At 49.3% G+C, this 24,110-nt stretch overlaps 1 protein-coding gene across 2 annotated transcripts in view; it reads left to right on the forward strand.

The window, feature by feature from the left end:
- The first annotated feature begins 2,353 nt into the window (after positions 1-2,353).
- The window catches only part of LONRF3 (LON peptidase N-terminal domain and ring finger 3), a 51,009-nt gene continuing 29,252 nt past the window's right edge, over positions 2,354-24,110 (forward strand). The window contains exons 1-7 of one of the 2 annotated variants that reach the window (XM_077989516.1): positions 2,354-2,786; positions 2,912-4,328; positions 7,066-7,184; positions 11,568-11,690; positions 15,655-15,810; positions 18,163-18,427; positions 19,225-19,315. In XM_077989516.1, the coding sequence (XP_077845642.1) occupies positions 3,512-4,328; positions 7,066-7,184; positions 11,568-11,690; positions 15,655-15,810; positions 18,163-18,427; positions 19,225-19,315 (1,571 nt within the window). In that variant the 5' untranslated portion in view covers positions 2,354-2,786; positions 2,912-3,511. The remainder of the gene's footprint in view (positions 2,787-2,911; positions 4,329-7,065; positions 7,185-11,567; positions 11,691-15,654; positions 15,811-18,162; positions 18,428-19,224; positions 19,316-24,110) is intronic. The other variant, XM_077989515.1, reaches the window with a different exon arrangement.

A 24,110-nucleotide genomic window follows, 5' to 3' on the forward strand; every position in this document is an offset into this window, starting at 1 on the left:
GGGCAGCTCAATCCTTGCTCTCTCTTCTTGGTTAACCTCAGCCACAAGGTGAGCCTAGCAAAATAAATGGAGGTTTAGAGAATCTGACACTCCAAAGGGAATATGTGCACCTGAAAAAGATGGTGTTAATCTCCCCCTTCCCCTCATTCCAGGGAGTCTCCAATTAGTAAGAGCAGAGGGAAGGAAGTTCTAAGTAGGAGATTTCTGAATTGGTTCACAAATGTATATCAATATAATGGTAATACTTGTTTAACTTAAAGAAAGAAAGAAAACCACTGTGATAATGTTTTTCAGCATTCAATAGAAACCCACTTGGTGTTGTCCTACGGGCAGTCTTGATTACAATGTAAAATTCCCTATGGAGTCTGGTCAGTGAGTAGCTGGTACTGCCATTTACACCAGAGTACCTTGCATTATCCAGAACGCTATTAACATTCCTGACCAAGCTCACGGTCAACCTTGTGCACCGGCAGCCAAGAGGGCCTGCCTAGAGGGAGCTTCTCTTCTCCATGCCTGCAAGACTGTGACTCTCTACCTGACCTGGCCCTCTCCTAGCCTCCCTACCATAACAGGGCAAGGGAGGGGAATCAACCCAGGGGATATTCCCTTGTCAAGGTCTTCCGCGGAGCAAAGCACATCCCAGATTTGCATCTAGGAAACAATTTTGGGTAACAGACATATGTATATTTTTTAGATATGTCAAAGGGGTAAAGCTCTTTAATTAAGATGGTTTCATCATTATCTATCTCATGAATCTCTACCTTCCCCATCGAGTGTCCTTCTTCACAGGTGCCTGAAGGGGCAGGCAGATAATTAGTGCTGGGGATCTCATTTGATAGTAGGGGAAACTGAGAAGTGAAAAGAGCTCCCCTCAATTAGATAGCAAGTCACCAGGAACCCCAACTTCTCCCCTACTGTGTGGCACGGCCACCTCCTCCGCCTCCTAGCCAGTCCTCCAACTTCTACATCTTAAAAATGTAGCTCAGGGGCTGGGCGTGGTGGCTCACACCTGTAATCCTAGCACTTTGGGAGGCCGAGGTGGGCGGATCACCTGAGGTCGGGACCTGAGTTCAAGACCAGCCTGACCAACATGGAGAAACCCCGTCTCTACTAAAAATACAAAAACATTAGCTAGGTGTGGTGGCGCATGCCTGTAATCCCAGCTACTTGGAACGCTGAGGCAGGGGAGTCCCTTGAACCCAGGAGGCGAAGGTTGCGGTGAGCTGAGATCGTGCCATTGTATTCCAGCCTGGGCAACAATAATGAAACTCCGTCTAAAAAAAAAAAAAAATCTAGCTCAGGTCTGACCCGACTAAATGGACAGCCTTCCATTGACTTCCTATCCCCTCAACCCCCGTTAAAGCCACCATCTACAGCATTTGGACTAGTCATTTGTACTTAAGTAACTGAGTACTAATCATTTGTACTTAAGTAACACGAAATTTGGTCTTAGGATCAAAGCCACTCAAGGTTAGAGCTGGAGGGAACCTTGGAGATTAAGAGAAACTAAGGTTTGGAGAACCCACCTAAGGTTTCATAGCAAATATGTGACAGATCCAAGGCTTCAAGCCAATTTTTCCAATGTGTTCCTCATGCTTTCCTGGCTACAACTAGTTTCTCTATTTCTTCTTCTTCCTCTCCCTCTCCCTCTCCCTCCTTCTTCTCCTTCTCCTTCTCCTTCTCCTTCTTCTTCTGTGTGTGTGTCTTTTTCCCCCTATATGATGCTTCCTTTCTGCCCTGTGACCCTCTCCCCCTGTCCTGTCTTATTAGAGAGAGGCTCTACAGCTAGCTGCATAGTACCTATTCTCTGGGACCTTGGTGTTGATCTAAGGCTGGTTTAACTACCTAAAGAGAAGCAGAGCCCTGAGGGGGCCTGCCATAACCCAGCTCTGAAACATGACTTAATCCCAAGTAAGATAAGCTCTGACATTTGTGCAGAAGGAAAAATGATGGATTCCAAAGTTTGGCTTCTCCAAGGTCATCCAGCTAAGAGATGGCTGCAGCAGGAGGCAACAATAGGTCTTCAGGCCCCTGGGGCGGCACCCTGGCACTGCCCAAGAGCCTGCAGGCTCTGAAGGCCAACTGAGCCAGCGGCAAGCCTAGTCGCTGCCTCCCTGCTTGGAGCAGTGCCACCATACCGTTTTCTGTTGGCTCATTTGTGAGCTTAGTTCCCATCCTAAATGTGGGGATTCAAGGGAGGCAAAGAGTGTGCAGTTGGCCACCCTGCTCGCCTTCAGGAAGTGTGTGGGACACCGTCGAGGCCCCCTAGCCATTGTAAACCAGGCACTGAGGCTCGTGCCCAGTTGTACCCCTCCCGCGCAGCGCTCAGGAGCGACAAACCTGGAGGCTATTCAGTCAGTCACTGGGCTGTGCCAGGATTCGCGGACTTTCTCCTGAGCAGCGCTCTCAGTTAGCGTCTTCCGCCTGCCACTCTCGCACGCCCCCAGAGTACCCACCGACCCCAGCAGGCCGGGTACTCCCGGCCGCGCGCATCCGGCCAGTGGCTCCAGGGGCGGGCCTGGTATGTCTCCAGCTGGGCGCCCGCCGCCCGCCCCAGCGCTAGTTCTGGCGTTGAGGGGAGAGAGGTAAGGAGGGGAGTTGGCGGGGCATCTCCCTCCCAGGGCTGAGCTGGCTAAGTGCATCTTCTCTGCGAGTTCCTCACTGTCCAGCGAGCGCTGCCCAACTTCTGCGCCGGTGGGACCCGCTGCTCTGAGTCGCTCTTGGCACGGAAGACCAAGCACCCTCAGAAACCGCATTTACCACGTTTGTGAGGCTCCTGAGAGAAGGCAAGAAACCCAGGCGGGGCTCCCAGGGCTCTCGGGCTGGAGCTGGGTTGTGTGTGTGTGTTGGGGAGGGGGCGGGAGGGCTTCATGGATACCCCTCCCAACCTGCTTCCTTTCCCTGACAGCAGCCATCTCCCCCAAAGGGAAAGCCTTAGGCGTCCCGGAAGACCCCGCGGACTGTGCACCTCGAGGTACCAGCCTCTCCTAGGAGGAGTAGGGGGCCGCTGGTCAGCGGCTGGCAGAGGGGACCTGTTTGCTGGCCCGTTTGGACGTGGGATGGGGTGGGGTTTGGAGACTGAGAAGCCCAAGGGAAGACACTGAGTTTCTCCCCACCCCCCAACTCCACTTCCGATAAAGAACCAGGTGGCGAGGAGGAATAAGGCGACGTGTAAACACAAACAACCTCAAAAAGAAGCCAAGAAAAGCGAAGCCCAAAGAAGCAAGAGCAACACTGTTACAAAACTGTCTGGTTTTGTAACAATTTCCCCGCCGCCGGCCAATGAGCAGCGTGGCGGCAGGTCACGTGGTACCGTTTTATATAACACTTTGCTGAGACAAGACAGTTATTAGGCGGCGCGGGGCGCCCGGCATGGAGCTCCCGGAGGCGCGGCAGGGTCCGGAGCTCGGTGGCACGGCGGCGGTGGCTGCCCCGATTTCCTCCAGCTGCCACTCTTTGCTTCGTGTCCCCAGTCCCTAGACGCCTCTTCCCCTCCCGTGTCCCTCTTCCTATGGAGTCCTTACGGACCGAACAGATGCTGAGCTTGCCCGCCGAGGTCAGCAGCAACAACTTGGAGCCGGCGGAGCGAGGGGCATCAGCGGCCCAAGTAGACATGGGCCCCCACCGAGAGGCGGCTGCAGAGAGCCCGGCACCTCTACCGACGCGGGAGCCAGAGCAAGAGCAGTCTCCGGGAACCTCAACGCCGGAGAGCAAAGTCCTGCTCACGCAGGCAGACGCCTTGGCGTCCCGGGGGAGAATCCGGGAAGCCCTCGAGGTGTATAGACAGCTCTCCGAGCGGCAGCAGCTGGTGGCTGAGCAGCTGGAGCAGCTGGTGCGCTGCCTGGCGGAGAAAGTCCCGCAAGGCGAGGCGCTGGCGCCAGCGCCCCCGGGCGAGGGTAGCACCGCAAGCGGCGCCGTGGCGGCGGAAGAGACTGGGGCCGCCGCAGCCGCGGCGGCCACCGAGGTGTGGGACGGCTTTAAGTGCCGGAAATGTCATGGGTTTCTATCAGACCCCGTGTCCTTGTCGTGTGGCCACACCTTTTGTAAACTGTGCCTGGAACGTGGGCGGGCCGCCGACCGGCGCTGTGCGCTGTGCGGGGTCAAGCTCTCTGCGTTGATGGTGGCCACTGGGCGGGCGCGTGGATCCCGGCGGGCTGGGCAGCAGCCGCCGCCGCCGCTGCGAGTCAACGTGGTGCTCAGCGGCCTCCTCGGCAAGTTGTTCCCAGGCCCGGCGCGGGCGTCGCAACTCCGGCACGAGGGCAACCGGCTGTACCGCGAGCGCCAGGTGGAGGCGGCGCTGCTCAAGTACAACGAGGCAGTTAAGTTGGGTGAGTTCAACGCGCTGCCGGGCCGGGGCTGAGGCTCGGTGGCTACACGAGGGAGCGGGAGAACAAACCCCCTAGCGAGATGGGATTTGGACCAGGGCAGAAAAGGGGGCGGGGGACCTATGGACTGTGGCCGGGGTGGGGGAGGGGTGGTTCTGGGACTGGGTCTCTGAGTTTGTCCTGTTTTCACTGCTTTAGCTGTCTTTCACTGTGTTTGTGTTGATCTCCGTTGCTTTTTGTCTTTTCCTACTACTTCTGTTAGCTTTTGTGTTCCTGTTTCTCAGCCCCCATTCTTTGCTTTTGGTTCTTTTTCTCCGTCTCTTTGCATCTTTGTCACTGTTTCTTGCTCGGTGTCACTGTCTCTGTTTTTCTGACTCTCCTTCTCCCGCTGCACTCCTGGCCTCCTCTTACACCTGCTCGCACCTTCCCAGCGAGGAGAGGAACTTCGCGCGCTCCTCGCACTCGCGCCTGGTCCTCCGGGCTGTAGCCAGCCCGAGATGTCCGGTCGGCGCCTGCGTCCACCGCTCGCGACACCGGGTGTTGCCCCTTCCGGGGCCGCGGCTCCCTGTGGGGTGGGTCCGGCGTGGAATTAGGTCAGGAGAGCACTGGTTGCATAAGGGCCGCGAGCGGCCCGGGTCGGGCGCCCCTCCCCCGCGCGAGCGGGCGGGATTGTGTAACCGCTGAGGTAACTGAAGTGGGCCACCACGCTCGCTTCGGAAACCATCCCACGAGCGTGTGCGGGGGGAGGGGGAGCGCTTGCGCCCCGCTGCCCTGTGACTCATTGTCACCGCTTCCTATCACACGATCCTCGGCTGAAATAGATGTCCCCTCTCCCCGCCCGCCCCGCCAACCCGTAGCCTGTGCCCTCGCCTTGAACCCCTTTAACCTGGCCAGCCCGGCGGGAGGCCGGGCCCGGCAACTGCTTGGGGATCCCCGGGGACCGTGGGCTGGCTACGAATGGGTCACGCCTCTGTCCCGCTTTCCAGTGCCACCTGGGAGGGTTGGGTGGGCTTTGCAGCTTCAAGGGCAACGTGGGCAGTCCCACATATCCAGCTAGACTAGGGCACCCGAATTTCACCAGGGAGACGCTCTCTCCGAGCCACCGTGCCTGGACCCAGGAAGTGGCAGCTGAGCCGCCAGCCGGTGTTGCCCAGCTCGGGCAGTCTGCCAGGAGCTCGGTCGCGGGGCGCGGTGTCTGGCGAAGCATGCCGGGGAGGAGGCAGCAGGGCTGGGCAGGCAGGGCCCTGGGATCCGAGGGTGTCCTGGACCTGACTCTGGAGTGGAGGAGGGGTGTGGGCCGGAGTCTCCACGTGTTGAATCTCCACTCAAGCTTGCAACAGGTAATGGGGAGAGGAGGAGGAGGAGGAATGAGGACGGACAGGGCAAAGCTGGCAGCTAGAGAAGGGGACCCCTCTAGCTCCTGTCTGTGCACAAGCAAGGCGGACTGTGAGCTGCCACCAGGCTGGAGTGTGCTGCAGAAGAGGAAAGACAGAAAAGACTGTAAACAATTTGCTAATGTCTTAAGAGCAAGTAATGGGCACCCAAGCAAGCCCTCAGCACACCCCTGGGGAAAAAACCATCAAAGCCTGTTGCCACAGAGGAAGCTAGAGCCCAGATCTTGGGGAAGAGCAGGGCAATAGGAATGAGGCAGGTGGAGGCCACTTAACTCCAGATCTCTAAGGCAGGTTTCATACCTCTTAGCCACCCCCCAAGGGCCAGGAAAGTCCCTTCCTGCCCTCACCCTCCTATTGCCACCACATTCCCCTGGAGGTTCTTCCTTGCGTCTTTGTTAATCCCCTTAGAGAAGTCAGGGTGAAAATGTCAAGGCCAGCTTTACCCTTCTAAGAGGAAAGGAGGCTCTCTGTTCTGGAAGATGGCCATTGTGTCCGCATTATTCCAAGTACTGTACACACCTTCAGTAAAAGGAACCTACCTGCTCCCCACATCCCAGCTTCAAAGCTTCGAAGTCTGACCAGTTATCAGTGACTGCCCAGCTAGCTGTGTGACCTTGAGAAGATGCCTTCCCTTCTCTGGGCTTGATTTTCCCCATCTGAAGAATGGGTTGATTGAGCCAGATAATCTCTAATAGCCTGTCCAGCTCTGACATCTAGTAATTCGGAGTTTTTGGTGAGAGCCAGCCTCACCTTATTCCCAGAAACCTTGTCCAAGTTCATTTACATTTGACCATGTGAAATGAGAGGATGGGACCATGTAAATGTATTTCCATTTTCTTCAGGGAATCTTCATATGTGCTGGGCTTTGTAGACTAAGATGTTGTTAATGTCATCAGTCATTGCCACCTGGAAAACTAACTTGGATTTGTCTTCTTGGTGGTTCAGATAGGGGTCACATCTGCCCACCTCTCTCTCCTTCCTACCTGGCCTGTTTTCTTGTTGGTAATACTGTACTCATAAACCAGGCTGCCAGGCCCTAGCTGTGTGTAGCCACATCTCATCTATGTCAAAGTGTCTAATGCATCACTGACACCACGGGGCCTCTAATGAACTGCTTGTGAGCGGGGGCAAAAATGACTTTGCAGCTGGGGAACCTCAGGCCCAGACTGGCTGGGGGTGTAGAAAGCAGGACAATATTAGGACTAGAAATAGAGCCTAACCCTTTTGATCTCCAGTAGAAAAGTCCTAGAAAACTTGTCATTTCTCAAGATCCATACTCATACAGGACTTAACACCTGCTTGCACTGGGGGCTGTTAATAAGGGTTTTTCTTTCTTATTTTCGCAGCTCCGAATGACCACTTGCTTTATAGCAATCGGTCTCAGATTTATTTCACCTTGGAGTCTCATGAGAACGCACTGCATGATGCAGAAATAGCATGTAAGCTCCGCCCAATGGGTTTTAAGGTGAGTGTGGGATGGGAGAGGTGGGAAGGGGTTGTACTGTAGACAGGAATTGGCAGGAAGGGCTGCCTCCCTGGAGCGTAGGGGCTCTAGAGCTCAAGCAGAACAGGAAGAAGGCTTTGCAAAAGAGCCAGGGTAAAGATCCCTGGGCAAAGGGTGACTCAGGTCTGCAAAGGAACTGGATTCTTCCCCAATTCAGTCTTCAACTGATGACCTTCAGAACAGCCTGGGCACAGTGACTCTCTAGAATATGCACTTGGGAGCCAGACTGCCTGGGTTTGTGTCCCAACTGCTACTTTTATGACCTTCGTGGCCTTGGACAAATGACTTAACTTCCCAGTAGTTTATCATCACCTCATCTGTAAAATGGGGGATATTCAAAGCAGCTACTAAATAGGGCTGTTGTGAGGATTACATAAGCTAATAATGTAAGGTGCTTAGAACAGTGTCTGGCATGTAGCACTATATAAACGTTTTCTTTCTTTCTTTCTTTCTTTCTTTCTTTCTTTCTTTCTTTCTTTCTTTCTCTTTCTCTCTTTCTCTCTTTCTCTCTTTCTCTCTTCTCTTTCTCTCTCTCTCTGTTTTCTTTTTTTTTGAGATGGAGTCTCCCTCTCATGACCAGGCTGGAGCGCAATGGCACGATCTCGGCTCACTGCAACCTCCTCCTCCCAGGTTCACGCCATTCTCCTACCTCAGCCTCCCGAGTAGCTGGGACTACAGGTGCCCGCCACCGTGCCTGGCTAATTTTTTTGTATTTTTTTAGTAGAGACAGGTTTTCACCATGTTAGCCAGGATGATCTCGATCTCCTGACTGTGTGATCTGCCCGCCTCGGCTTCCCAAAGTGCTGGGATTACAGGTGTGAGCCACTGCGCTGGCTTTTTTTTTTTTTTTTTTTTTTTATTGAGACGGAGTCTTATTCTGCCTCCCACACTGGAGTGCAGTGGCGTGATCTCAGCTCACTGCAACCTCCATCTCCCAGGTTCAAGTGAGTCTCCCACCTCAGCCTCCCGAGTAGCTGGGATCATAGGCGTGTGCCACCATGCCCGGCTAATTTTTGTATTTTTAGTAGAGACGGGGTTTTGCCATGTTGGCTGGTCTCAAACTCCTGGCCTCAAGCAATCCACCTGCCTCAGTCTCCCAAAGTGCTGGGATTACAGGCGTGAGCCACCGTGTCCGGCCTACATAAATGTTTTCTATCGCCATCATTATCATCATTTTCCAGGGACATTAGAAAGAGGAAGGTGAGAGTGGTGTTGCTGGCCTGGTGCTCCTGAACCTCTACTGATAGCCAGGCTCCTTGGCAGCTTAACCAGTTTTCTCTGAAGGGATCCTCACACTCACACAATGGTTGTGCCATTTCAAGTCCTTAATATAGTCAGTCAGCCTGCCAGTGTCCCCAAGGATTTAGGTCAGATGGGGGGTGAGAAGAAAAACAGCCTGGACACCTCTCAGGATGCCAGGATGCAAAGTGTCACTTTCCGTATCTTTGCCTGGCTTCAGGACTGGCCCTCAGCCATATGTCAGTACTTTGTTTAGAAGATTAGATTTGAGCCTGTGCTCTACTACTTGGAAACCATGGGGAGGTGACTTCACTCTCTGAACCCCAAGTATCCTTGTTTGCAAAATGAAGCTATTGGTATCTGCCCTGACTGCCTCGCAATGATGCAGTGAGGGTCAAAAGTGAACGTGGCCAAGAGGACATTCTGCAAGCTATAAAGATTGCTGGGTGCAATGCTCGCTCTCTACACAACCCAAGGATGCCTTCCTCAGAAAACCAATGTATCCAAGTTCAAGTCCATGATCCCTTATCTGAATCTTATAAGATCAGAAGTGTTCAGAATCCAGCATGTTTTATATTTTGCAAGGACCATATATTAGGTCTCAGTGAGCTCTGGATAGCTTCCTGTAATCAAACACACTATCCAGCAGATTCTGTGAAAATTCACACTCAGTGGGCTAAATATTTTTAAACACTTTATATCAGTTGAGGTCAGGTTTTGCCATCTAATGAATTTTGATGTCGAGTTTATGAAAACAATGGATTATCAGAACTTTTTTGGATCTGGAAACCAGATAAAGCATGTGGACCTGTGTACTCTGCCATGAATGTCAGTTGAATATTGTATGTTCTTTCCTGAGAAGGTTTTCATGAGTGATGATGAATTAGTATGTTTTTTTTTTCCCCAAGGAACACATTTAGTGTTTAATACAAGGCACCAGTGTCTTAACCCAAAGGAGCTTTAGTGGGGGCACTTTCAGCCTCCCAGTAGTGCAAGTCAGGGAGCTGCCTAGGAGTAAGAGGACTTGCAGCTCTTTCCACCTCCACCCTAAGCCTAGATCTTACGGCTAAGAACCTTGATAGTGTGGTGAGAAGCAGAACTGTGAGAAGCAATGAAGCATTTTGGGTGTGAAATGGGAAAAGTGACTTCCCCAGTGACGGAAGAGTTGATGAAAGTATTAAATAGGAGTTTCATTTCCCCATAGTGATGAAGTGATAGGTGGGGGCAGTGATGAGATAATTTATTGTCTTGGGGGTTAAGAGAAGACTGGAAGTGATGCATATAATTCAAAACCACCTCCCACCCTGATTTGCATATTTCCCAACATTTCTGTGTAAAATGCCCCAAGTGTAGGGGTTTAATCTGGCAGCCCTATTCTCTATTCCAGCCATCCAGACAGAGTGTGTGGTACTCTGCACATCCTGCAGGTGATACAGCTCTCAGTGGTGTGAGCTGGTTGCCCTGAGCAGGTAGAGTTTATGGGTTGGCCAGGCGCGGTGGCTCACGCCTGTAATCCCAGCACTTTGGGAGGCTGAGGCAGGTGGATAACTTGAGGTTAGGAGTTTGAGACCAGCCTGGCCAACATGGTAAAACCCCATCTCTACTAAAAATACAAAAATTAGCCGGGCATGGTGACGCATGCATGTAGTCCCAGCTACTCAGGAGGCTGAGGCAGGAGAATCGCTTGAACCCAAGAGGCGGAGGTTGTAGTGAGCCGAGATCCACCACTGCACTCCAGCCTGGGTGACAGAGCAAGATTCTGTCTCAAAAAAAAAAAAAAAAGAGTATATGGATTGCTACTTGATATGATTAGTGGGATCACACAGAGGCCTTTCCAGTCTCCCAACACTTCTCCCCTCTAGCTGCCCTGTGATGTCATGCAAGCCTTTCCCAAAGGTCCTTGGTAAACACTGCTGGGAGAAGCAACAAGGGAGGCCATCAACATCCATGTATCAGCCAAGACAAGGCTTCAGAAGGAGCTGGGGGAATGCAGAAAGGTCCTCGAGAGGTTTGGAGCAGGGGCCACTGCTCAAGAAGGCAGCTTCAGGGCAGCCCCTGCAGCCAGGCCATAGCCTGAGGGCTCTGGGGCCTGCAAAGAGGCATGTTAGAAAGGAAGGCAGGGGAGTATCCATCAGCCACAACCTGGATCACTTCATTCACTAAGTTAGGCTTAGTGCTGCCAATGGAGGAGGCAAGGGAGCAGGCCACTGGGTGGAGGGACGTCCTAGATGACTCAAGTGAAATGCTCTTCAAGCCAAGTTGCTAGTGTCCACCTGTCTCAAGACACACACAGAGGGCAGCCCTCTCCCCCAACTACGATTTTTTCTTCCTTCTTTCCCAGGATGTTTCTCTGCTCTCCCTAGAGTGTCTTTCCCAGAGCAGTTGGGCTTGGGCCCTGAGGAACCATAAACTTCTTCATACTTTTTAAAGTATGTGGTGAGGGAGCAGCAGTGATCCAAGCCCCTAGGAGAGTAAGCATCTGCTCAGCCCCTGGTTAGCCCTCTGAAGGGCAGTCTGCTTTGTGGAGAAGAGCATCCTGGGAGTCCTGAGACTGCAGTTCTAGTTCCAGCTTTGCCATTAGCTACCTTTGAGGTCTTGGGTAGGTCAGATCCCTTCTCCCGGGCTTCTTCTGAAAATTGATCAGTTAGTTTAGGTGCTCTTTCAAGCCACTACTGAGGACTAGTTCTTTACTTGAGAGACTAGTTCAAATGAAGGCATAGCTGGGCAGGCCCTGAAAGCAGGTTAGCATGTGGTCAAATAGGGGTTCTTGCTACATTTGATGGTCACTCCGTACAATGGTGGGGCACAGACAAGGTAGTGTGGCAGAGTGGTTAAGAATACAGGCTTTGGTATCAGTCAGTCCCAGGTTCAAACCGATTCCACAATTTACCAGCTGTGTTACATTGGGCAAGTTAAAGTTTTTGGGTTTCAGTTTTGTCTTCTTTATAATGGCATTAGAACAGTTGCCTACATTTTAGGGCTGTAGATAAGAGAGTCCTTTTAAAATGTTTTACACAACAGAGAGTGCTCTGGGTTAGTTATTGTTAGAGCAGTAGTGTTAATAGGCTGAATAAAATGGGATTGAATGCTAATGTTTCCTTCCAGGCACATTTCAGAAAAGCCCAAGCCTTAGCCACCCTAGGCAAGGTGGAGGAGGCACTAAGGGAGTTTCTCTACTGTGTATCCCTTGATGGAAAGAACAAGAGAGCAAGATGTGAAGCCCAAAGAGTGAGTTGAAATGACATCAGGTCCAGCTGCCTATTGGACCCTCACCTCTCTGTCTTCTCTAGGAAGGGGAGTGAGGGTGCTGTCCTCCCTGGCATTTGGGGTCCTGAGTGGGTGGTTCCCTGGGTTAAGGGGACAAAAGGGAGAAGGGAGTGCTAATTGATTGCCCAGAAACACCGTCCTTCTGGTGTGTGTGATCAGATTGGGCAGTTCCTACATTTTTGTAGGAGCCTGTGAGGAATGTTCTTGCTTCTTTGACTCAGGGTCTGGATTGTCAGTGGGAGAAAAACCAAAATCAAGTACATTAACATGGGGATTGAGGCTCACTGAGGACATTCTGGCTGTTGATGAGAGATCCAGGGTGTGGGGCTACCTACTGTTACATAACTTTTCTTTGGCTGAATCACAGTTTTCACCATCCACACATGATAACCAGCCCCTGGGAAGGGACGTTGGTGGTCCCCACCTCTCCTATCACCATACACAGAACTCCAACCTTCAGCTCCTTTGCTAAAAATAAAACACACTGCCTCACAAATGCTAGTCAGAGACCGTTACAATGGAATGCAAACAGTCATTCCAACTCCTGGGTCCCAGGAGAATGTGGTAGTTATAAAAGAAAAATGGTGTGAAATACCGAGAGCATGAGTGAAGGCTCAGGCATCTTCAATTCGTGGACTTTGTTGTTTATTGTTTTACAGTTTACTCTGCTGGTGTCTGGGTAATTGGCCTGTGAGTTGGATTCTGACAGTCGGAGGTTATCTCTGCTCTCCTTGTGCCCCACCCGCTATTCACTGCCGAGCCTTACGGTTTCTGTCCCAGTGTGGTTTGGCAGAGAATTGGATAAAGAAATTGAGCAAGAGACAGAACTGGTTTCTGAAGGCTCTAGAAAGGAATGGTTAGCAAAATCGATGAACCTAAGGGAACTGGCCCTGGATTTCTGTCTCTCACAAAGGATCTCCTTTCTGGGAAGTTGCTTTGAATTGGTTTGAGTATGTGAAAAAGGTGTGCTTGAGAGGAGCATGGTTCGGGGAGAATTGCTTCAAGCTGTGGACCCTTCTCCAAATCTTAAGTGTAGTCCATGATGTAATGATAATAATAATAGCTAACATTTGTTGAGAATTTCTTCTACATTAGACACTGTGCTAGGCATTTTATGTAGAGTAGATTATTTAAACCCCACTACATTCCTGAAGCTAGGTTTGGTTATTTATCCTCAGGTTACAGATGAGACAGATGAAGCTCGGGCTTGCTGACTTTCCCAAGGTCATGCAGCTGGTGATTGGTGGGAAAGTATTCAAACCCAAGTCTATCTGCTTCCAAAGCCTGGCATCTTAGCTGCTCTGCCATCCTGCTTCCCATGAGGACATGGCCACAGCCTCAGCACTCACTGGTGATGCTGGGTCAATAGTAGCAATGGAACTTTCCAGTTCCGTGATGAACAAAGGCAGTTAGAAGCAACTTGTCTTTGGGAACAGAGCGTGCAAAGGCCAACAGAGGCAGGTCTTAGACCCAAGGAGGAATGGTTTCTTGACTCCTGTTTGTCCATTTCCCAGTTGGCCTGAGATGTTTTTGGTGTCATCAGTTGGGCTGACCTGTCTCTCCAGTCTGCTTTCATAGACAAACTGTTGTCATTTCCACAGCTGCCTAATGGTTTGAGGCAAGGCATTGTGTGAAGCTCTGGAGACCCAAAGAGGTGTAAGTCACAGTTTTAGTCTTCAAGGAATTTACAGTCTTGCATTTGTTAACATAAATGCCAGATGATGCAAGCGAGTGTATGCCCATGATGAGTGTTACAGAGTTCTGAAGTGAGGGCAAGAATTTAGAGGCGAATTTCCACTGAGTGTGATGAGGCCATGGCAGCGATTAAGAACGTCGAGAGTCCTCAGTTGTGTTTATTTACTAGATCATTCCAGTTTTAGGGCTAAAGATTTGACAGAGATGATGCAGGTTGAGTTGACATTAATAAGCTGCCTTTGAACTCACAGGCTTGTGTTTCTTTTTAATGTTTGTTTTTACTGCAGATTCTTTTTCCTCCTTCTTGACCTATTTGGGCCTTTCTAAGGCTGAGGCTGAAGTGTAGTTGACTTTCATTCATGTGGAGTGATCATTCTCACTGAGAATTGACCCTAACCTTTGTTTTCCAATGCCATTGAGAAGGCACAGAGAGAGATCGCAAGTAGTAAAATGAAGAAGGGAACTGCTGTTGTTATTTCTGCTTTGTTTCCTTTGATTTCTCCCTTTTCCTTCCCACCACCCTCTGCCCTTTCATCCTTGTACCTTGTGATGTTGTGTGGCTGCCATTGAAGAATATTATGCTCTTTTTGGGAGAAGTCCAAGGATACTGCCTCCTCAGAACTGGCTTGGTCCTGTTGGGTCACTCATTAGGGCTTCAGAGGGCCAACCTTGGCTCCTGTGGAAGAGGGACCTCTGAAAGCTGGCATTTATGGCCCAGGGTGCTGTGAGTACCTCCCCATTTAACTCCTTTGCCAACTCATAACTGGAAAGTGGGTTTCTCAGAGCTGAAAGGAAACATAAGGATCAATCTGAGGACTTTGGGCCTGAATGCGAGGCCTCTCCCTGGGCCCTGGGGTGGATAAGTGTCTTAATTCAATTCCATCCCGTAGGATGAGTATTTATTGGGTATCTGTTATGTGCCCTCTAGAAGCTGGCCATCTGGCGGGAGAGAAAGGCTTACATCTGTGACACATTTCTAGGATAACAACGTGGTGTTCAAGATGCTATATTATGGTGTACTCTCTACTGCATAGGACAGGACTGGAATAGTGAGAGAAGGTAGCACTTGAGCTGAGCTTTGAAGGCTGAGCAGGGTTTGGCTTCATGGCAAGTGCTGGCATCTGAAGGAACATCATGAAGAGACTGCTGGAGGCCAGAGAATGAATCAAACTGGAGTTTGGTGCTCTGTCAAATTTCACTGATGAATTAATACCCTAACTATGTATCCTCAGCACAGGACTGGAGCATCCCTTAGTGGGTCTCCAAATACTGCAGGAGCTGCTGGGTGATAAGCACTGGAGTAGGTTTTAGAAGCAAAGTCACCTGCTCTCCTTGTGTTACATGTTTCAGTATATGGAAACACACATACACACACACACACACACAGACACACACACACACACTCACACAATCCTTGCCGGTACAGGGGAAACTTGGGGCAAGAATGTGGACAGTGAATGGTGCAAGCTACATTAGAACGCACATCTACCCTCCCAGCTTATCCAATTGCAAGGGAAAAGAGCAAGAGACTGGAACCTCCTTGCACCTAGTACTTTAACTTAACCTAACATCCTCTGGGAGGCAAAGGCCAGAATAGGGGAGGCAAGGCTGGGAGAAGAGGGAGGAAGCTGGTGTTCTGTTTTTCCTAACGGTTAACTGCTCAGGTTCCCAGCTTTGAAGGGATTAAAGATCCAGGGGTGATGGTGGGGAGAGGAGGAAGCAAAATGGATGATGGAGAAAAGAAACAGTGAGGATCCTAGAAGACATTTGTAGACTTCTACTCACTGAGGTATTATGAACTTCAAGTTCTCCAACTGAGGTTTCTCTCCTGACTTCACCTCTCTGTCTCTTTCCTCCTAGATGAGTTTTAAAATCCCACTGCAGATATTTCTGCGGAGTGTTAGCACCAGCATCGTGGCTCTTAACCTTGGCTAGGCAACAGAGGCATCTGTAGTGCCTTCTCAAAATCCAGATTCCTCGGCCACACTTCAGACCTGGGGGAGATGGTAGTAGAAAGTAGAGACCTAGATTTTTCATAAGTTCCTCAGTTGATTCTGATGGCTGCTGAAGCGAGGACCCCTGCCCCAGTGTGGTGTGTTGGGGACACTGGTCCAAGGCTTCCTCCCTGGAGTTCTGCCCTAAAAGCTGGCTCCCTCACCCCCGCCCTTCTCCCCTTCACCTGGGCACCTGTAGAAACTTAAGTAGTGAAGTCTTCTGTTTTATGTCACAGCTTCTCCTTAGTTTCTTTTCACCATCAGTCCCGGGGGATTCTCAGGAACATTCTCCCGATATCCTGAAGCTGTTGGCACCTCACCCTAGATTAAAGGAAAACGTAGAGTCAATGACTACTGAAGTTACCAGCCATAATCTGCCAAGGTTGTTACAGGTAAAACTCAACTCACCCAGCTCGCTCGTGACACTTCGTTTGGCTGTTTTGTGGGCAAACATGGGGAGTGAGCCCTCCCTCTCCTATTTTGGTTCCTGAGAAAGAAGAAATTGAGTCACTAGTGGTTCTGTTCTTTGCAAAGAACCTCTTAAAGATGCAGTTGTGAATTTCAGGCATGGTCCCAGAATTATTCATTACGTTGAAAAAAAATTTTGAGACAGGGTGTCTTTCTGTCACCCAGGCTGGAGGGCAGTCATATGATCATGGCTCACTGCAGCCTCAGACTCCTGGCCTCAAGAGATCCTCCCACCTCAGCCTCCCGAGTAGCTGGGACTACAGGCATGAGCCACCATGCCTGGCTGTTTTTTTTTTTTTTTGTTGTTGTTGTTGTTGTTGTTTTTTGGTAGAGACGGGGTTTCACCATTTTTGCCTAGGCTGGTCTCAAACTCCTGGCCTCAAGTGATCCTCCCGCCTTGGCCTTCCAAAGTGCTAGGATACATTTTTTTTTTTCAGTTCTTGGTTAGATCCAGCCAAGAGAGATTTGACAGAACTAGAAAGGAATTGGCTCACTGCCCCTGGGCCGTACAATTTGAGTGGGTTTATAGGCTTTGGGGAGGAGTCTGGGAAGAGGGCCTGAGGATCCCTCCTTTCTCCCTCCTTTGGAGCTTTTGTCTGTTCAAACTGCTGGCCTTTGAGTGCCAGCACTTACCCTGTGCAAAGACAACTCTGTTTGATTCTCAAATGGACGTAATTTTATATTCTTGCACTATGCCTTATACATAAGTAAGCTTCCAATACATATTTGTAACAGAGAAGAGGAAAGAGATGTTGGAAAGAATGTTGAGTTGAAGGACCTGGGAGGAGGACAGGTATTTGTACCTTTCTTTGAAAACCAGAAAACAGAACACAAGAGAGATGGGCTCCAGGCCCTGGCTTTCCCGGCAGAGGGTAAGTGATCAGAAGTTGAGGATCAGAAGCGCAGACTCCAGGGGAGAGTTTAGCACTGAATGCCTGGGCACCTTTAGGGGGCAGTTTTCCCTCCATTCATGCCCCATGTTCTTCTGTGTGTAAGCCCTGGACTCTCAAAAAAGGACTGAAATGCAGGTGTGCCCCGCTTTTGTTAAAAAACAGCAGAACTTAGAGGAGCTCCTGAAATCAGAGAACCCCCAGTGATTTCAATCATTAAGATCACTATTACATGATTGAGGATGCTAATACTGAACCCAAATGCCTGGAGTGACTTCTGATTGCAGCTCCATCTGAAAAGAAGAAAAATAGCAGCCTTGGCTTTCCAGTGTGAACTAGCTGGGGAACAAGGATTGGATTTCCACCCAAACTTTGCTTTGCAAAGCAGTATACTCCTGAGTGGCCAATGCCTTCGGTTCATCGAAAGTCAAGGTTGTAGTACTGCTGTTGTGCTGGAGAAAACCCCAACTCCCCAAGTTAGAGACAGAAAACACACACTGTTTTTCTCCTCACCTCATCGTTTTCTCCCAGCTGTATGCGCCCCTTTTTCACCTGTCTACCAGTTTTCTTTTGGTAGGGTTAGAGGGAAACAACAAGATGAATATCTTGACCTGTGGACTATGGGTTTAGATTAGAGAGGGGTTCTCCATGTAAATCTGCATAAACATGTTGTTATTGCACTTATTTCTAAATCCTTTTTCAAATATCCATCTCCTGGGAAAATATTCTTTAAAAGCCTAGAGACATTGTTTTTTTTTTTTTTGCCAGGTGATTTTGTCTTTTTTTTTTTTTTTAATGCTTTTCACCCCAAATCTAGTAAAAGGAATAGTTTGTACCTTGTTCATTTGACTAGCGTAGCATACAGCCCTGCAGCATGAGGTAACTTGGCAGGCCTGTGAGCAGACCTGTGCCAAAGCCCTACCAAAAGTCCTTTTGGAGCTGGAGTTTGGGGATCACAGACGGCCGTGAATGGCAGTGAGGGCCAGAGGAACTACTGAGTGACAGGATCTGCCCTCACTGCCTGCCTTGGTTTTGCTAAAGTGGTTACTGGGGAAGGATTTGATGGGAAGGGGAACTGTTGCTAGCCCTGGCATTTCCCCTTTTTGGACCTGCTCAAGGAGCCTCTCCTCCTACATACCTTCCTGTCCTTGCCTAGGGAAGTTCCCTAACTCCACCCAAGCTGGGCATGCCTTGGTTGCAGATGCTGTGTGAACAAGAAGTAGGAAATAATACCTTATGACGGCCCCCCAGCTGAGCTCTGTGTTCACTCTGCAATTGGGGTGGGGATCAGGACTCTATAGTTTCCCTTTGTCCCTCTGGGTAAGAATATCAGAGGACAATATTGGTCCTAAGAAGATTCTGATATGTGGCTCTTTCTTCATCCAGGACAATCTGGAGCTCCCACATTGTTCTAGTCAGGAGGAAGCAGCAGCCAGGGGAGATGGCAGCAGTCTGATGGATCCAGCTAAAGTGAAGGGGGATGGTCAGCAGCACCACATGAAAGACCAGGAAGAAGAGGAGGAGAAGTGGGATGCTACCTCTCCAAAAGCTGCTTCCAGCAAGACTGGAAAATGCCAGGAAAAGAAAAGGAAACATTGCCAAATTGAATCCCAAGAAGACACAGGGATGCCTAATAAAGCCTCCAAGCAAGGTACTGGCTCTACCCAGGGAGAAGGTAGCTTGGAGGAGATCCCTGGGCTCACCAGTATATACAAGTTACTTACCTCTGTCCGGGGGCTCCTTAGTCTCTGGGTGTGTGACCCAGCTTTGGCATTTATGAGCTGTGTGGCCTCAAAGATTCCTATGAGGCTTCTGTGAGAGCATGCACTGTGCGTAGCACACTGTAGTAAGTGTTTGATACTAATTATTAATATAATGGAACGCCAAGGCATTAGGTCAAGCACAGTATCAACTAATGGCATCCCATACCCATGGGGATGCCACTTCCTTCTAGGGCAACCTCTCGCTACCCTCATCCCCATTCTAGGAATGCAGGATGAGGAAAGTGAGGTCAGGCCTCACCCTGCTCATTCCCAGCTGTGTTCCCATAGGTAGGCATGTGAGAAGCTGCAGCTGTGGCTTGCTATCTTTCCACGAGAGTTTGGCAGTGCCAAGATTCAGTTTTAGCTTTGAAGGCCTGGCTCAATCCATTGAGTTGCTGTAGCTTCTGCTGTTGAGAGAGGTGCCTGTTGCATTTGAATGAAGTCCCCAGGGCTCCTGGACATTCTTTGACTTGCATTTCTCTTTCTGTTGGGGCTGCTGGAAACCTCTGAGAACCTACTTCTGAGTGTCCCACTCTCAATGGCTCAGGTGTCCACTAAATCAACTCTCTGGGAGGTGGTGGTGAGAGTGGCAAAGTGAAAAACGCATTGGATTCTTTTGCCTCAGAAGTACTATCTATGAAACCGAGGTTACTCCACTGCTGACTTCTTGCTTTCTAAATCACAGATCCTCCCACTGATCAGGGGGACAAACCTGCTCTCAGTTTACCACTTGCATCTTTCGACGCATCTGACCTTGAATGCGCTCTATGTATGAGGTACGTCCTGTGTACTATCATTTACTTCCTGATGTTTCTTCATCTCTGGTGTCTGGACCTTTCTGCTAGTGACCTACTGCTGGGTTGGTTAGCATGTAAAAAGCATAGCTCTAACGGAATGGAAATCACAACGTTGATTGTCACGTGGGTCAGCTTGTGTCCCCTTCCCACAGACTGCATTCCCTGCATTCCTGACTCTTGACGTGGGAAAAACCTGGAGTGGGAAGGGAACGGTCTATTCGCAGGTCACAAACTGATGGCCCACTGGGCTGAATATGTCTGAATATGTCTTTTGTGTGTGTGTGTGTGTGTGTGTGTGTGTGTGTGTGTGTGTGTGTGTGTATCTTTTTTTGGAGACAGAGTCTTGCTCTCTTGCCCAGGCTGGAGTGCAGTGGTACAATTTCAGCTCACTGCAACCTCTGTCTCCCCAGTTGAAGTGATTCACGTGCCTCAGCCTCTTAAGTAGCTGGGATTACAGGCCTGCGCCACCACGCTTGGCTAGGTTTTGTATTTTTAGTAGAGACAGGGTTTCACAATGTTGCCCAGGCTGGTCTCAAACTCCTGAGCTCAAGGGATCTGCCTGCCTGGGGCTCCCAAAGTCCTGGGATTACAGGCCACTGCACCTGGTCTGAATATGTCTTTTGTTTGGCCCTCATGGGGGTTGTTTTTCTTAAATGTGAATGTCTTGAGACAGGACGTGTACTCTCCAGTTGACCATGCCCCCTGCCGCCCAAATGCCTTATTCCAACCTGGTGTCACAATTGCATTACATTCCAACCCCTAGAGATAATTTAAATTTTGGACCCCAGCACTAATCTCAGTTACACCGTCAAGAACTCAAGTTCAAGGACTACTGTCACTGCCACAGATCTATTCTTGGGAAGCCAAGTGGTGGGCCTGACTAGCTTTTGTTTTGTGTTGTGCCATGAATATTAGTGGTGGGCCTGAGATACTTAGCCAAGTATCTCCCCACCAACCAGTGCCACATTATCTCTACTTCCTCAGATCTCTGGAGAGGCAGATTATCCACATGCTTCCCCACCCCCCAAAAAAGAAGCTATGATTATGGTGTGTGTAACCATATACAATCTTTTTTTAAATTGCTTACATGTCTTTGATTTCACAGCTGTGACTTAGTAGCTTAGAGAAGGGGCTCCCTGGTGCTGTCATTTACTGGCTGTTTACCTGGATGGAGCAAGTGACCTTCTCTGCTACTGTTTTCTTGTCAGTAAAATAGAGAACAGTGTACCTACTCCATGGGGCTGTCATGATTAATTGAGAAAAATCTATTTAACACCTGGAATAGTGTCTGGCATATAATAGATACTCAGTAAATGTTAACTTTTTTTTTCCTTCTAGACCAGAGGTCCAGAAGGAAACTTTGGGTCTATGGACCTCTGAGGATGTTCTATATATGGATTCTAATAGATGTATGAATGTCTCGAAGTTGTGTGTTAAAGTATATGGGTTTTCAAGTATAAGGTCCACATCCTTTAGCAGATTCACAAATGTGTTTGTTTTCCAAAAGAGCACTAAAAGGAGGCTGAGATATCCGCACAAATATTAAGATGGTTGGCAGGCTGCTCTTTGTTGTGCTTGTGGGTCCTGCAGGGAGGACTATGGAGCTCCAGATTGACTACAAGAACAAACCAGCAATCCCGAGAGGACCCACAGTCCCTCTGAAGGAAGTGGGTTGCTTCTGCAGGACCCAGGAGACACCCTAAATACTCTGGAAGGCAAATAGCCTCGGGCAAGTTCTCAAGCCCCTCTCACTCTCCGACTGGAAACAGACTTGGGGCTGTTGGAAGGGGTCACGGTGGAAGTGAGACTGGCCCTTCAGTTTGCGTGGGAGCTGGGTGAGGCCTGTGACTGCTGTATTTCCCCAACTTCCCTGGCAACCTGCATGACTCATCAAAGGCAGCCATAATCCTCCTAGGTACACAACTCCAGTGACCTGGGAATCTCACCCCCATCCCCCACAGCAACTGCAGCAAGACCCGCCTAAGGAGAATCTGAACTCATGCATACCTAGCCCTGCCCCCACCTGATGGTCCTTCCCTACCCACCCTGGTAGTGGAAGACAAAGTGGAAGACATCCTATAATCTTAGGATTTCTAAGGCCCTGCCCACTGCTGCTCCCTCTCCACACTACCACAGCTGATGTTTTCTGGAAAGCACCACCTCCAAGCAGGAGGCCAACCAGCACAAATATAGAGCATTAAACCACCAAAGCTAAGGACCCTCATAGAGTCCGTTGCACCCTTGACTGCCTCCACCAGAACAGGCACTGGTATCTATGGCTGAGAGACCCATAGATGGTTCACACCACAGGACTCTGCAGACAGTCCCCAGTACCAGCCCGGAGCCAGGTAGACTCTGGGTGGTTAGACCCAGAAGAGAGACAGTAATCACTGCAGTTTGGCTCACAGGAAGCCACATCCATAAGAAAAGGGGGAGAGTACTACATCAAGGGAACACCCCGTGGGACAGAAGAATCTGAACAACAGCCTTCAGCCCTAGACCTTCCCTCTGACAGAGCCTACCCAAATGAGAAGGAACCAGAAAACCAACCCTGGTAATATGATAAAACAAAGTTCTTCAGCACCCCCAAAAATACACACTAGTTCACCAGCAATGGATCCAAACCAAGAAGAAATCCCTGATTTACCTGAAAAAGAATTCAGGAGGTTAGTTATTAAGCTACTCAGGGGTAGACCAGAGAAAGGCAAAGCCCAATGCAAGGCAATCCAAAAACTGGTACAAGAAGTGAAGGGAGAGGCTGGGCGCAGTGGCTCACACCTGTAACCCCAGCACTTTGGGAGGCCAAGGCAGGCGGATCATGAGGTCAGGAGATCTAGACCACCCTGGTTAACACAGTGAAACCCTGTCTCTACTAAAAATACAAAAAAATTAGCCAGGCGTGGTGGCGGGTGCCTGTAGTTCCAGCTACTCGGGAGGCTGAGGCAGGAGAATGGCATGAACCCAGGAGGCGGAACTTGCAGTAAGCTGAGATCACGCCACTGCACTGCAGCCTGGGTGACAGAGTGAGACTCCATCTCAAAAAAAAAAAAAAAAAAAGTGAAGGGAGAGATATCATGGAAATAGATAGCTTAAAGAAAAAAAAATCAGGAAATTTTGGACACTTTTAAAAATGCAAAATGCTCTGGAAAGTCTCAGCAATATAATTGAACAAGTAGAAGAAAGAAATTCAGGCCAGGCGCGGTGGTTCAAGCCTGTAATCCCAGCACTTTGGGAGGCCGAGACGGGCAGATCATGAGATCAGGAGATCGAGACCACCCTGGCTAACACGGTGAAACCCTGTCGCTACTAAAAAATACACACACACAAAAAACTAACCGGGCGAGGTGGCGGGCGCCTGTAGTCCCAGCTACTCGGGGGGCTGAAGCAGGAGAATGGCGTAAACTCGGGAGGCGGAGCTTGCAGTGAGCTGAGATCCAGCCACTGCACTCCAGCCTGGGCTACAGAGCGAGACTCCATCTCAAAAAAAAAAAAAAAAAGAAAAAGAAAGAAAGAAATTCAGAACTCGAAGACAAGGTCTTCAAATTAATCCAATCCAACAAAGACAAAGAAAAAAGTAACAAACCTGCACGTTGTGCGCATGTGCCCTAGAACTTAAAGTATAATAAAAAATAAATTAAAGGCCGGGCGCGGTGGCTCAAGCCTGTAATCCCAGCACTTTGGGAGGCCGAGACGGGCAGATCATGAGGTCAGGAGATCGAGAGCATCCTGGCTAACATGGTGAAACCCTGTCTCTACTAAAAAAATACAAAAAACTAGCCGGGTGAGGTGGCAGGCACCTGTAGTCCCAGCTACTCGGGAGGCTGAGGCAGGAGAATGGTGTAAACCCGGGAGGCGGAGCTTGCAGTGAGCTGAGATCCAGCCACTGCACTCCAGCCTGGGTGACAGAGCGAGACTTCGTCTCACTAAAAATAAATAAATAAATAAATAAGAAAAAAAGAACAAAGAATAAGAAAATATGAACAAATAAGAAAATATGAGCAAAGCCTCCAAGAAGTCTGGGATTATGTTAAATGACCAAACTTAATAATAATTGGTGTACTTGTGGAAGAAGAAAATTCTAAAAGTCTGGAAAATGTATGTGGGGGAGTCATTGAGGAAAACTTCCCTGGCCTTGTAAGAGACCTAGATAGCCAAATACAAGAAGCACAAAGAACACCTGGGAAATTCATCACAAGCAGATCCTCACCTAAGCACATTGTCATCAGATAATCCAAAGTTAAGATGAAAGAAAAAGTCTTAAGAACTGAGACAGCAACCAGCTAACCTATAAAGGAAAACCTATTAGATTAACAGCATATTTCTCAGCAGAAACCCTAAAACCTAGAAGGGACTGGGGACCTATCTTCAGCCTCCTCAAACAAAACAATTACCAACCAAGAATTTTGTATCCGGTGAAACTAAGCATCACTTATGAAGGAAAGATACAGTCGTTTTCAGACAAACAAATGCTGAGAGAATTTGCCATTACCAAGCTACCACTACAAGAACTGCTAAAAGGAGCTCTAAATCTTGAAGTAAATGCTGGAGACACATCAAAAGAGAACCTCTTTAAAGCATAAATCACATAGGACCTATAAAACAAAACTACAAGTTAAAAAGCAAAAACATAAAACAAAGTACACATGCAACAAAGAGCATGATGAATGCAACGGTACACCACATTTCAATACTAACAATGTAAATGGCCTAAATGCCCCACTTAAAAGATACAGAACCGCAGAATGGATAAGAACTCACCAACCATCTGCTGCCT

This window comes from Macaca mulatta, chromosome X (assembly GCF_049350105.2).
Source record: "Macaca mulatta isolate MMU2019108-1 chromosome X, T2T-MMU8v2.0, whole genome shotgun sequence".
In the NCBI taxonomy this organism is placed as follows: Eukaryota; Metazoa; Chordata; class Mammalia; order Primates; family Cercopithecidae; genus Macaca; species Macaca mulatta.